This window comes from Protobothrops mucrosquamatus, unplaced genomic scaffold (genome assembly GCF_001527695.2).
Source record: "Protobothrops mucrosquamatus isolate PMUCROS unplaced genomic scaffold, P.Mucros_1.0 scaffold46, whole genome shotgun sequence".
NCBI lineage: Eukaryota > Metazoa > Chordata > Lepidosauria > Squamata > Viperidae > Protobothrops > Protobothrops mucrosquamatus.
Genome location: NW_015386428.1, coordinates 531,316 through 546,252, shown reverse-complemented (window position 1 = coordinate 546,252; position 14,937 = coordinate 531,316). Strand labels below are relative to the sequence as shown.

Sequence of the window (14,937 nt, the reverse complement as noted above, 5' to 3'; positions counted from 1 at the left end):
CAGTTGCTTCTTCCATCCCCTCATTTCCATTCTGCCCAGTTCTGCTTTTAGCTTTGTTTTTGATGCTGCTGATGTATTTCACCTAGCACACCCTGAGCTAATTTTCTGCAGCATGGCTTTAAAACTATCAGGTTCAACCGTACAACTTGGTTTTAAATGCCTTGCAAAAAGCCAGCATGTTCAGTAGCAGTCTGATCTCCAGGGGGATGAGGGTTGACAGGCTGGCCTCAGGGTCAAAATCCTGCTCTCTTCCTGGGTCCTGCCAGATGGTTCTCCTTCATAGACGAGACCCGGAGCTTGCCTCTCCTGTTCCAGCTAATGGGCCAGGTAGATACCAGCAGGGAGAGAAAGTCCCATAGGTCACCTGGCTCAAGCCACAAAAGGTTTTATAGATGGTTCCCAGCACCTTGAATGGAGCCAACTTCACAGAGGAAGCCAATGCAGCTTGCAGAGCAGTGATGCCACATGTGCTGGATGACAAGTGCGCCTGCTGCTGTGTTTTGCACCAGCTGCAGCTTCTGAATATTCTCCAATGGCAGCCACAGGCGGAGAGCACTGCAGCAATCTGAAGCATGAGTGCCTGTGAGCAGGACCTATCTTGTCTACCGTTCAGCTTATATTTCAGGGAAACGGGTCTTGTTACAGTGGTTTATCTGGTCTTTTATTTTCATCATTTTCGGCTGCCCAGAGACACCGTCTACCTTATCTTCAGGCTTGACTTCAGAAACCAGGTTCTAGCTCTGAGGCTATCAGAGAGTTGCAAAAGCTGCTCCGGAAAGATAACAATAGCAAAATATCACTTTACTGGCAGGGCTGGGTACAGGGGGGGAGGGAGGGAAAGGATGTAATTTTAAAAATTAAATGTGTTGTTTCCGTGGACACGTTTTGCTCTGGAGATACAGTCAGGCCCCGGCAGACCCCAGCTGAGGTTACAGGGGCTGGAAGTGACAGAGTGGGACAACAAGAGAAACCGAGGGGGTTTTCTCCCCCCCCTTTCAGGTTTATTTCCCAGGTGGCCAAAAGAGGTGCATTTCTTCAACCAAGGGGCCATCCCACTGCCTCTGTGAGAGATCCCTCCGCGTCTCTTCCCGAGCTATTTTCCTTTCCTTGACCCAAACTAGAGAAGCCTCCTTGCAGCAAAGCGCAGAAGGGAGGTAGTTAACTCCAGCCACAATACAGGAAATCCTCAACTTACAGCCATTCATTTAACAACGGTCTAAAGTTAGTTACAACCACCTTGGAAAAAGACGCTGACAGCCTGTCCTTGAAATTGTGAGCATCTGGTCACATAAAATCGCAATTCAGGCGCTCGGCAACTGACTTGCATTGGTGACAGTTGCAGCATCTTGTGGCTATGCTACACAATCATGATTTGTGACCTCCCCTGCCAGCTTCTGACAAGTAAAGTCAAATGGGGAAGCTAGATTTGCTTAACAACCACGCGATTCGTTTAAGGACCATGGGATTTGCTCTCAGCCCTCCCAGGTAAACCAGACAGGAGACACGACCAGATGAACTGATTTTATTTTATGGTAAGGCTGATGTAGGAGATGGCCAGGCTGAGCACAAGGGGGGGGGGGTCAAGCGTGTCATGAGTTTGGAATCTCTATGCCCCCAAAAGAGACCTAAGTCCAGACCCTTTGGAAGACTGTTGACTCTTATCAGGTGCCAATTTGACTTGGCTGTTAGTGGATCAGATTCTTCTGTATAAAAATCACGTGTGCTTTTGAACTCTATCCTGGCTCCTGGTTTCCTGATCCTGACAGCTACATTACCACAGAATCTAGCAAGTCTGAAGGCACAAACTCCCCCCCCCCACTTCAACTTTTAACTGCTTGACACTTCTAAGTTTCTTCCTCTGACCATTAGGTGACAGGGACTCCCCCCCCTCTCTTCTTTGTTTCCCAGCTAGCCTCTCTTCCCTCATTCCCCAAGGCTATCTGCAGATTCCATTCCATTTGCTCAGTCTGTGTTAAAATTGATCATAAAATTGACTCTGATTATGTGTAAGAACCACATTGCTTAGCGACTGAAATTGTGGGCCTGATTGTTGTCATAAGTCAAGGACTAAAAACTGCACCAAAGTCTTTTCAGTGGATATTGGGGTTCCGATGGGAAAATGTATTCTAGATTTCTAATTTTCCTATACAGTATATATTCACACATAAGCTAAGAACTGTAAGCTCAAAAATGCATCCCCAAAATTGGGTTTGGCTTATCCATGGAGAATATATTCAATATTTAATAGTTTACTCTGTTGGCCAAATTAAATCTGAACCCAAGATTCACTTCAGCACATTTGTTTTCGGAATGCTGTACTCGTTCACAAAAATATTGTGTGCACAATCCTCATTTCTTTGTTGCTCAAGAACATCTTCCTCTCTCTGGCCCTGATTAGGCTGGCTTCCTCAGAGACTGAGGGTGATCAGACTCAGTTTGTGGAAGACAAGGCTGATAAATGAATCAAGATACGTTACCAGTGTGGTGAAGATGAAGTGGTAGTATTCTGTCATCATCCCCATCGCCATGGCCTGGGAAAACGCAGAGAGGGAGGTTAAAAGACCACCTGAGAAATTGAATCCGAAGCACCCAAGGTCTGATCAGAAAGGATCACTTTGCTGATGGACAAGCAGTCCCTGGGAGCTGAGATCATCCCTTTTGTTAGGAGGACCAATGCTGGTTAAGAGTCCATGTTTGTTATGCTTGAGGACCACTCTTGCAATATGAAACATCTCCCAGAGGTTTGATTGCACCATTACGGTTGCCATCTTGACAACTACAAAGGGATTAAGAGCCAAACTGGATCAAAAGACTAAGGTTTATGAGAAGAACAATGAGATAGGGTGGCTGGAGCCAGATTTGGTTCATCATGTACAGAACAGCTAATTAAGAAACAATCCTAAGTCCCTTCTTCATCAAAGTGAGGAAACTCTAGTTAGAAACGTCAATGAAGATTCTCAGTTGTCTGGAAGTTGAGTCATGGCAACTGGACTCGTTGGAATGTACCAACTCATCCAGCTTTCCTCCTGCAATATCTTCCATGAATTGGGGGGGAGGAGGGGGGCAGGATGTCCAATTATTTCCCCCATGTGGCTCAGGGAAGCAACTTTGGCCGTTCTTTCTTTTTAATTCCAGGGGAAAGCAGTACAGTCCTGCTCAGCTGAAGCTTGTAAGGGCAAGATAATGGCACATTTACTGTGTGGTACACAACTGGGCTCCTGCCCCATTGGGAGAGGGTGCAATCTAAATCCCTAGGACTGATTCTGTGGGGTCCTTATTGTGCACCCAATATTGCCATAAGATTGGAACTGGAGGTTATAAGTCGACAACTGGGTGAGACCAAGCCTGAAATGCCACAAATGGTCCAGGGTGTCCCATTTCCAGAAGGACATTGACAGGATAGGAGGGACTGAGAAGAGGACAACGGAGAGAATTCAGAGATTTGGGGGCACACTTGATAAGGACAGGCTGAAGGAACCTCAGATGCTCACCCTGATGAAAAGACAACTTAAAGGAGACACAATAGCCACATTCAGGTACATGAGGAGCTGCAAGGAAACTGGACTATCAAGAACTATTTTCATGATGAAAAAACCAGGAGCAGAAATTATAGATCTATGTTACAGCTGCTCCCAGACCTGGCTCCTCGTTCTACTTCTCATGTAGGCTCCAAATTGAAGCCAGGATGGCTAGCAACTGAAAGACTGAACTGCAGTCACAAACTTGAGCTTCATCACTGAGTGAAGATATGAAACTGCAAGGCCTTGTAATACACACACACACACACACACACCCTACCTGCTTGAGGATATGCACAGCCATTGTGTGGGTGCAGTCGAAGATGATCCGGAATTCTCTTCCCCGCTTCATCTCCTTGAGCAGAGGCCGGGAATCTTCTGTGTCCAGGGGCAACTGGCGGATTTTCAAACGGATGTTGTATCTGGATGGAGCCATTATCAACTCCTGTAGCCGGATAAGGCCTTGGGGAAGACAAGGACAAACACAACATAGGAGGCATGGGTTGTGTCGGCATTCTGACCCATGCCACCGCTTCCCAAGCAAGGACCTCCAGAGAGGCCGAGGCAGTACAGGGTCGCGAGAGGACAGAATTCCTTCATTGGAGAATTCCTGGTGTGCCGCAGACTGATCCAGACTGGTGAATCTAGCGCTTTGGATTATGCAGGGCAAATTCTTCCTGGGAAGCATCACAAAAAGCCATCTCCCCAATGTCAAATGGATTTGAAATTTCAGACACAGGCTCATTGGGGGAAATTTATTCCATTGTACAGAAGAACAATCTGCGGTTGCAATTTTGCTATTGTGTCATCCCAAAACAATTCAGAAAAACACCTGCCCAGATAAAGCATTGCTGAAATCGACACAGGTGAGCAGGCTTTGCAAATACAACTGATAGCAGCAGCAGCAGCAAGTTTAAGCTAAGGAAATGAAAGCTGAGAAGAATAAGAGGGATTAAATGGCATCTAGGGCCAGAAGCAATCCTTGGACATCTTCTCCTCCCAAAAATGTCTGCATGCTGTTGGCTCAAGTATGTCCTAGATCAGGGGTAGGCAACCTTGGCTCTTTTATGACTCGTGGACTTCAACTCCCAGAATTCCTGAGCCAGCATGGCTCAGCATGGAAACCTCTCCCTGTCCCCTCAGCATGGCTGGCTTAGGAATTCTGGGAGTTGAAGTCCACGAGTCATAAAAGAGCCAAGGTTGCCTACCCCTGTCCTAGATGGAGGAATCACCTGTTCTCTCTCCTCTGGGGAAAGACAGCAGAATCGAAGCCTCCCTTGTTTGAGATCTGAAGGAGGAAGCCCAGCCTAGCAGTCAAAGTGGCTAGGCAGAGCTTCACCTGAGGACGGTCATCAGACTGCTCTGAGAAAGACAAAGGCCATGCGCAGCCTTTCCATACTGCAGCCAAGGAGAAACATTACCACAGAGACCCAAAGGTGTTTTTTCAAAAGGCAACTGGGCTTTGTTTTTCCTTGAAGAAGTTTTTGCTTCTGATCCGAGAAGCTTCCTCAGTTCGTGGCAACATAGACAATCATGACCTGGATGAACGAGACTCCCACATTACCACGGAGACCCACTAAAAGAAATGAACACCTTCCAGCAGACTGGAAGAGGCTGCCATTATTCTTTACTATTCTAGTAGCACTCATTTTGCAGCCGCTCCAAAGTGAGTTAGAAATACTATTTAGTAGCACGTTGATGTTATTTTGATATATTGATACCACTTATTTATTTATTCAATTTATTGACCACCCATCTTACCCCAAGGCAACACTGGGTGATTTACAATATTAAAAAGATGAAAGTTTACAAAACCTATACACAATAGATAAAGATAAATACTCGACCCTAACTAAAAGATGGGGAGGGAGGGAATAGGACGAGCGGGGTGTGTGAGAGGTCTGTTCTTAGTCTGTCAACCATCCCCATGTGAAGCCCCCCAATTGGAGCTCCAATGGCACATTTTAAATGATTTGTTAAAATGTCTACAGAGTCATTATTTAAAACAGGGCTAGTCAACCTTGGCTCTTTTATGACTCGTGGACTTCAACTCCCAGAATTCCTGAGCCAGCACAGCTGGCTCAGGAATTCTGGGAGTTGAAGTCCACGAGTCATAAAAGAGCCAAGGTTGACTACCCCTGATTTAAAACAAGCAATTCTCAACTGCCCCCACCCCACATTCAGTGAGGAGGCAGCCAAGAAGAATCTGCCAGGTGGAATCTGTTTTTGTGTTCCTACAGAAAAAGCTCTGCTGTGGGACTCCATCACAGGAGAGAACCTCCTGTATGAGGTGGAGACAAAATTAAGGGTTGTCCCATGAAAGAGGAGCTGGAGCATAAGGGCAGCCCACAGCAGTGGAAACTGGACTATCACCGTTGTATCTTGCGTAGAAAGAGCCCGGGAAGCAGCTGCAAGAGACTCTGGCAACAGGTTCAGTCCAGTCCATTCTCCTGAATGTGGACAACTGCAACACTTGCTCCCCTCCACGGTGGCCGCCATCCACATTTGGGGTCGATGGGGACATTTTTGACAAGGGACACATCTCCGGTCCATCTTACCTGTGCTGTCATCGTATACAACAGTGGCCGACCTCCACTTCAGGTACTGTACGAGGTCCAAGATGGCATGGCTGAGAGAGGCATAATCTGGGTAGAGATTGACATAGAAGGTGTCCTTATTGTCCAAAGGGTGATGCTTCCACCGCAGCTGTATGTGAGGAACCTCCAGCGCATTGCAGATGGACTGGACCGCGTTGGTGCATGAGCCCTGAGAAGGCCCAAAAATGGCTACAACGCCCAGGGCGAGCTGGTCACAAGCTGGGAAGAAAAGGATCAAGAACGTCAGCCAGAAAAGATTCCACTTGGTGAGTTGTCATTTTTTTCTGGATTAGAAAGCAATAAATGAAAAAGAAATGACTGTAAAGACTTACAAACTTCTGACAAAAAACATAACAAGGAATTAAAGTAAGAAAAGATTTTGACAGTTAAAGGGGACAATTATTTTGAAAGGCTGTTTTTTAGTGAAACTACTTTAGACCAAATTGTACTAAATTAAATTAGACAAAAGAATTGGATCCTCGTGGAAATGCTTTTTATTGTCAAAGAGTGCAGTTAGTGATTGATACAAAACAAAAGCATAATATAAGCCAGACTGTGATGTTGATTGTAACTATGGAGATGTGGATTGTAATATTGATTGCAACTTTGAAGTACTATTGAAGATAAAAGTATTAAAGGCACAAGAAGACTTCCCCAAAAAGGGAGAGAAGAAAAAAAGAAAGGGGGAGAATACCTTTTCACTTGGGTGAGATTTTTTTCATAATGGCAACTACTTGAAAAATTGCAAGAATAGAGAGGAGGAAGGGATTGTCAGAGCAACGTGCAGGAAGGAATTGCACCAGAATTTCTGCCGACTTTCTTTGAGCTCATGAGTAATACTGTAATTAGAAGCACGTGACACCAAACTGACAGCTTTTGAAAAAAGAATGCCTGAAAGCAGTGTTGGAATTCAGCCGGTTCGCACCACTTCGGCAGAACCGGTAGCTAATTTTTTGTTGCCCAGACCCAGAATGGACTTCCAGAAGCGACATCCACACAAAGAACCGGTTGTTCACATATTTGAATCCCACCACTGGCTGAAAGACTTGTAAAGATGAGAAACGTTCCAAGGGATTTTTGGCTACACTTTGTCACTTCCCTTCCCTATTTCCCTACTATCTTTATTTTCATTTGTATTTATATTACGAAATTTAGTTAAAAATAAAAAATAAAAGCAAGATGACAAGGGATCAGATTTTGGAGCAGGATTTTAATATAAGATTAAGGATTGATAATACAAATGTAACTGTTCTTAAAGAAATTTCTATCAGATTCTCAGAGAGATTGTTATGTTTAAACAGCAGAGGTTTAGATTGATTTCTGTCCATATGATGAGACAATTACATTCAAGGAAGAACGGAAGGAGATTCAAATGGAGCACTTAGAAGAGACCACATAAAATAATCCATCAGAGAAGGAAACTGGAAGGGATAATACTAGCTGTTACTGGTATTGATTTTTTTTAAAAAAACATTGGCTTGATTATGGATTACAAATATCTTAACATGAATATAAATGGAGCAACTGTTCCTCAAAAGAGATAAAATATTCTTATTTTAAAAAATTGAAGCAAGATACAATCTGACTACAAGAGACACATATTAGAAAAAAGGATATAAAACATTTGATTTATAAAAAAAATGGGTGAAAATTTATTCCAGCAGAATAAAAAAAAAAAAGCTGGAAGATGTTTTATATATTATCCCCAACTAAAACCCGAACTTGTATTGGTGTTGACAGGGGATTGGAATGGAGTGATTTTCCATAACTGGATAGAACAGTGTTACTCAACGTGGGCTGCTTTAAGATGTGTAGACTTTAACTCCCAGAATTCTTTGCTTTGCTGGGGAATTCTGGGAGTTGAAGTCCACACACATCTTAAAGTGGCCCAGGTTGAGAAACATTGGGGAATTTGTGAGAAAAAAGAGTAAAATCATTCAAGACAAATTGCCAACTTTTTTTAATTTAATGAACAGGTTTGGGCTGGTTGATATTTGCGACAGAAAAATGGCAACTCAAGAGAGTAGACCTACTTCCCAAAAGGACATAGATCCTTTTCAAAAATAGATACGATTTGCATTTCAAAGAATGTGTTTACTAAGGTTTCTAAAGTAGAGATATTACCAAAGACTTTTAATCCTGTAAATTTGGTTTATAAAAAGAAATCCAGTTCCTTTAGATAAAAGATTGAATGAAATACTGTTACACAAAGCAGTAGTGGAGGAATGTAAATTAAAATAATTTTTAAAGATAATTTGGGCAAAAGCACTATTTAAGGATGGTTTGGGATGCAAGCAAAACCTTTATCAGAGGCTATTTTATACAATATAATAGTGAAATCAAAAAGAAGAGTCAACAGAGAATATAAGCTATTTTGAATGAAAAAAAAAAAGAATTAAAGAAATTCCCAGAGAAGATTAGTATTTCTCAATAAATTATGCTATTACAATGACAGTTATCTATGTTAACAGTAAGAGAAATGGAAAGAAAAATAAATTATGCAAAGCAATAAAACCGAATTTGTAAATAAACCAAGGAAGTAACTCGCATATAAATCATGAAAAAAAGAAAGAAAAGAGAATGATGCTGAAATGATAAGAGGGATATTCAGTAATAATGTACAATGTGGGCATATAAAAATATTTTATCAATATTATTTTAACTTGCATAAAGCAAAATACACAGAGAAAATACATGATCTAAAGAAACAAAATTTACCAAGGATTATAGAAGAATAGAGACAATTTATAAATGGATCTATAACAATAAGGGAAATTTCTGAAGCTATAAAAAAGATTAAATCAGGAAAGACCAGAGTGATTATCAGGGGTTTACTATAAATGCTCTGAAGATGAACTTTTATAACCTCTACAAAACATGATGAATTCTATCTTAGAAAGAGAAAAGATGCCAGAGGGTTAGCAAGAAGCTAATACAGCACTAATACCTAAAGAGGTATAAGATTCACCTTTTAATTACAGATACTACAGACTGACACCCCCACTACAACAACGACTGCAAGATCTTCACCATGATCTCAGCTGAAAGATTGAAAATAATTTTGTGAGAATTTATTCATGAGGATCAATGTGACTTTTTACCTAAAAGACAATTAAGGGACAATATGTGGAGCAACATAATGAAAAGCAAACTGAATTGATCTTCTTGGATGCAGAGAAGACTGTTGACAATTTGAATGGGGCTTTCTTGTTTAAGATATTGAAAGACTTTGGAAAGAATTTTATTAAATGGGTGAGATCGATTTACACTTCACAGAAAGCACAAATCTTTGTTAATGGAAGTCTAACAAAACTATGCAAGATACAAAAAGGAACAAGACAAGGCCGTCCATTGTCTCCTCTCCTGTATATTCTAGTTCTTGAAATACTGAATAGACACATAAGAGGATGAGAGGATTGTGGGAGTAAAGATTTAAAAGGGAGCATATAAACTAAGAGCTTTTGCAAATGACTCTATCTTGGTTTTGGACAATTCTTTAAAGAAACTTGAAATTTTAATGGGTAAATTAAAAGCATTTGGTGCATTATCAGGAAACAAGGATGTTTTAACAAAAAAATATAAAAATACAAGATACAACTGTCAGATCCAAAGATTAAACAGCAAAATCCAATTGAGCCCAATTGAGTTCTTTATTTGCTTATTCTAATAGACAGAATTTTGCCAGATTAAGTTACTAGCTATATCCTGAGAGATTCGGCTGTGTGGTTACCCTTAATTTCTTTCTCCCTCTTCCATCAAGCTGGGGATGGAGCAGGCTCTAATTCTGGACCTCTTATCTTTCCATTGATATATAATTTTATGGTACTACTCCCCCCAAAAAGTGGTGTTATTAGCCATCAAATCTCAACAATACACTTTTCCCAAAAGGTTTCCACAATTTTGGCCACTACTGTAGCTATTCATTGAATAGTTTAGCCCAGAGGTCCCCAACCTTGGCCACTTTAATACTTGTGGACTTTCTCCAAATCACTTCCATAAAACCCTTCAAAAGCTGCCAAGGAAGAAAATTGATCCTCCACACTCACCTTTCTTAGTGGCTTCAAAGCTATCATGGAAGTGTATCCTCTGGATATCGTAGGTTAAGGTTGTGTTGGGTAACAAAGTCCTATTTCTGTTGATGATGTTGGCTGAGAATCGGAAGGCCTGCTCCTCGGCATTCATTACCTGGGCGTTTGGGCCATCGGCATATTCAAAGATTCCCCCTGCAAGACAATTAGAGACTGTTATGGCCACCTTCCAGCTCCAGCCAGGCCCAAGCTGAGATTGCAGTTCCAGAAGAAAAGAAAGTGCGAAGAAGATACGTGAAACCTCAAACAGTGCAGTAATTCTTTTTTAATTTAATTTAATTTAATTTAATTTAATTTAATTTAATTTAATTTAATTTAATTTAATTTAATTAATTTAATTTAATTTAATTTAATTTAATTAATTTATTATTTAATTGCTGCCCAGTGAACAATTATGACCACCAGTGGGCAAACAAGCAGTGCGAAGGGGAGCAATGTGTGACTTCCTGCCAGCTTCCCCACTGACTACTGGGGGACCGTCAGGGATTGTTGGAAGTGAGGGTTGTAGAATCACAGCTGACTGTGGCAGCATTGCAACAGCAGTGAAGCAGCAGCAGTAACCTGGAAACACTGAAGCACCCACAACTTCCCACATTTTATTCCCCTGTGAGTCATGGGCGATGGCATTCTGTAAGTTAACCCATTTAAGTTACCTTGGTTCAATAATTGCTGCCCGATGTCTTTCAATTTCGCACAATGAAAGGTTACAAACAGACAGGAGAGTTTCAGTAGTGTATAGATAGTGTAAAATCTTTTCTTTGGTTCAAAAATGTAATTGCTCTGGATGTCGAATTTTCAAAAGAACACTTAAATCTTAAAACTTCATATTTCTATCTAAGCGTTTTCAATAGATATCCTGGAAGAAATCGCTGGCATCTTTTCTGATAAACAAGCTTTATTTTAAAAAAGCAAAAGCTTTTTTGAGCTGCAGATACACAGACGGGCTAAACAGATCTGGGTTTAAATTGGGAGGGTGGGGAAAGGGGGGGGCAGGTTGCTTATGCAAGAAAACAATCAAGCTCAGAGAGGATCAAGGACCCCCACAGTTCAACCCCAAACTACAAATATTCTCTTCTATCTAGAGTAAGAAGTAATTTGTTTTCAATGAGGTCAACTGACAATTGGCTATGGGTTGAAGCTGGCAGGCAAGTCAGGAAGCAATGATTCTTGGGCCAGGCAGAAGCACTGTCTGAATGTGGAACCAGGGCCTGCAATATGCAAACGGGGACGAGAACAGCTAAGGCTCCACTGACTTCAAAGGCAGGGGGGAAAAAGGACCTAGAATTGAAAAGCTGCAAGTGAGGCAGGGAGAGGCTGGAATGCCTCTTCTGCAGGAGACACAGATCATGGTTCTTCCTTGACTGCAATAAAGATACTAAATGAGGTGCATCGTATCTATGAACTTCTGCTCTCCCTAAATATGAGGTGGCATTTCTGGAGAGTCCATGCCTACTGCCATGGCCAGGGAAGCCTGCCCAATACTAGTTGTAAAAAAGTAAGATCCAAACTATAGCAATAAGCGGGGCTACGACTTGAATAAAGGAGGACGTTAAGGAGAGCCAGCTATGAGATTCTTCAAGACTTAGTGGGAAGAAGGTTCCAGCCGAGATTTCATTCTTGTCAGAAGTAATACTAAGGATTAAGATAGTCTTGGATCCCGTCAAACCCTCAATGTTGGCTTGTTCTTTTCAAGCTCACCCTAATAGTTTCACCTTTTTAACCCTAGTTTAGATTTAAAAAGCCAAGTTTCAGGGTTCCACAGCTCTTCTTAATACAATGACAAATATTTAAGAAAATTGGCATATTATCTTACATCAGGGGTGTCAAACTGCCGGACCATGGGCCGGTGGCGTCATACGGAGGCTGCGCCCGCCCCAGCCCCAGCAATGCAAAAAAAGTCGCGATACGTCGCAACACATCATGTGGCAAGTTTGATACCTGTGTCTTACATACACTAAGATATGTTATTGGTTTTACACCTGACTCAGGATTACTATTAATTATTGGATTGTATTTGTTATGAATACTTCTATGCTGCTTCAGCTGAGCAACTCAAAATAGTATAAAATCATAGTAAATAACACCACACACATCTGAGATAGCTAATTATCACGTCCTTAATCCCTAAATATCTGCATAACAGCTTTCTTTAACAGCTTTCTCAGTAGTAATAGTAAGGCTACATGGTTTGCTTCTAATGATTTCAGAGGAAGGATACTCCACACACTAATCTCCAAATCCCTACTTACATACCTCAAGGAAGGTGAGGACTCTTAACACCTGCTCTTTGTTGGCCTGTCTTGGGCAGTCACAGTCTTCAAGAAACAAGCACTTTGACAGGTACTAAGCCACATGGGATTTCATAGTTATTACTACCACCTTAAATTCCACCTAGAAACAAAATGACAACCAATGACACTCCTACAGTAGGAAGGTTATGTGGGTGTGACACAACGCTCTTGTTAGTATCTGGGCTGTCATATTCTGCACAGGTCTAATTTCTTGGTGATCTTCAAGGCCAGTTTTACGTAGCGGGGACTTAAGATAGATCAACTGCAATGTAACCAGGGTGGGAATAATCATCCCAAGTGTCTCCTATCCCGTGAAAGTCATACTGGCACTCACCCTCACACACCAAACAAAATTATACAAAGGCCTTTCTGGTTACAACCTCCACTGCTAATTCAGCAGGAGCCGTGACTCCAGAAAGACCCCCGGATTACGAAACAGTTCCTTTGTGGGAAATTCAACTATATTTAGAACTAAACCTGGAACCATTTTGGAATCAGTTGGCAATCCACATTGTTTTGTCTGGCTTAAGCTTCATCCTCATCCAAACCTTATAGAGTTTGGACCCTGGATTAAGATTTTCACTCTATCTTGCATTTGCTCTGGGATGGATATACTGTATAACTGGGGATCATCAGTTATATATCAGTTATCAGACGATTTCTCCCAGTGGCTTTATATAGATATTGAACAAATGAGAGGATTGAGCACCATAAAGTGGAGAGGGCATCATAAAGTATGTTACATATTTTGTTACATGTTATGAATAAGAAGGGACATTTTATCATGCTTGGTCAATATGTAAAAAACCTAGAAAATCCTGAATTCAGATGCATACACTGATTCAGAGGATTGTAAAGGTTAATATAGAATTGAAACCAGATGCTTTTCTTTGGGGACTGATAGACAGACTGCTGGGAAAAGGGCATGAAACTCTTGTTTCTAAACATGATAAGTGCAGCAAAATTATTGCATGCACAAAGGTGAAAACATCTGGTATCACCCACAATGGAGGAACATTTGGTGAAGATGAAGGAACTGAGATACGCAGCTTAACTTCTTTGACCAGAAAATGTTGACTGGACACCCTTTGTAGCCTGTTTTGCATGAAACAGGAAAAAAATGAACTCATGATTCATATTTTGATGAATAGATAGATTATAGAAGGAAGAGAAATGTAACAATAGAGTTAAGAGGTAAATTTATAACTGTGTTGTATTCGGGCATCTGCTATAAAGAAAACAGAAAGCTACTTCTTTGTATCTTTTTTCTCTCTTTTCTATTTTCCTTGTTTTCTGTTTCTTGTACTTTTAGCTTTCTATTTGATTTCTTTCTTTTCTTTTTCTCACTTGGTATTTTTAACCTTTTTAAACAGTCTTTAATGCACACACACAAACAGAGAGAGAGAGAGAGAGAGAGAGAGAGAGGGAGGGAGGGAGGGAGAGGAAGAAAGCTGAACAATAACCCAAGGAAAATGGAACCGCATCAGAATATACCAGCCAGCCCAACAATAAAGCAATTGCTTTCTAAATGGGAACCCTCCAAACAAATTACAGGAAGAGAAATTTAATGGCAAGAACATCAAGACAATGGACATTCCAAATACATTTTGTAATGGTGGAGCTGGAAAATGCCATTAAGCTTATGAAATCTAGCGAAGCGTCTGGCACGAGTGACATTCAGACTGAGCTAATCAAGCACCTTGGAACGGCTCTTGAAATTCTGCCATCACCTTCCAAAGAGAGGCCAGCGACTTCACTCTGGAAGAGTCCTTCGCTGCCACCTTGCTGGGACCAGCTCTAGCAGGTGCCAGTCACCTACGTATGGACACCCACTGAGGCTGGTATTCGAAGTGCCCTTGTGCAGAATTCACCACAACCACGACACCATCCCCATCCCCATGCTGAGATTATTCAAAATGTTGTTGTTTTCGTCCCTTTCTCAGGTGGTCTCCCCCTCCATAACTGCACTGCAGAGCTTTTGATCCTTTTTAAAATTTGCCACTGGCACACCCACATCCTTCAAGTGATGACCTTGTGCGGTGCACTATTTGCACGCCACATTGCAAGAGCCCTGCCCAGTGTGTCATTCTTTCACCCAAAGCAATTCAAACTAAAGAAAGAAACAGGATTTCAATCAGGAAAGCCAGGTGTGGGCAAAATACTGAACTTTGCCCAATGTAGTTTTAATCGATGTCAAATCATAGGCACAGTCATTGTGGCCTTTGGACAACATACAACACTGTTAACCATTGTGTGCTGCTATGGAAAGCTCCCGTTTGAACGAATACAAATGATCGCTCGCTGAATCATTGCGGAGCTTGGCGGCCAGTTGATGGTGGATTCAGCACAAGAGTTTATCCCCAGGAAATGTGCTGGCATCCCTCTTCTTCTTTGTCAACTAATCCATGCAAGCACAAAAAGCTTTGTCTGTGGTGATGCTCAA

General features: G+C 41.6%; 1 protein-coding gene across 1 annotated transcript in view; it reads right to left on the bottom strand.

Annotated features, from left to right (window-relative positions):
- Positions 1-10,333, bottom strand: part of GRIK3 (glutamate ionotropic receptor kainate type subunit 3) — a 44,690-nt gene extending 34,357 nt beyond the window's left edge. The window contains exons 1-4 of the mRNA XM_015811668.2: positions 10,162-10,333; positions 6,077-6,334; positions 3,799-3,980; positions 2,478-2,531 (exon numbers count right to left, since the gene is read on the bottom strand). Of these exons, the coding sequence (XP_015667154.1) occupies positions 2,478-2,531; positions 3,799-3,980; positions 6,077-6,334; positions 10,162-10,297 (630 nt within the window). The 5' untranslated portion in view covers positions 10,298-10,333. The remainder of the gene's footprint in view (positions 1-2,477; positions 2,532-3,798; positions 3,981-6,076; positions 6,335-10,161) is intronic.
- Between the last annotated feature and the right edge of the window lie 4,604 nt (positions 10,334-14,937).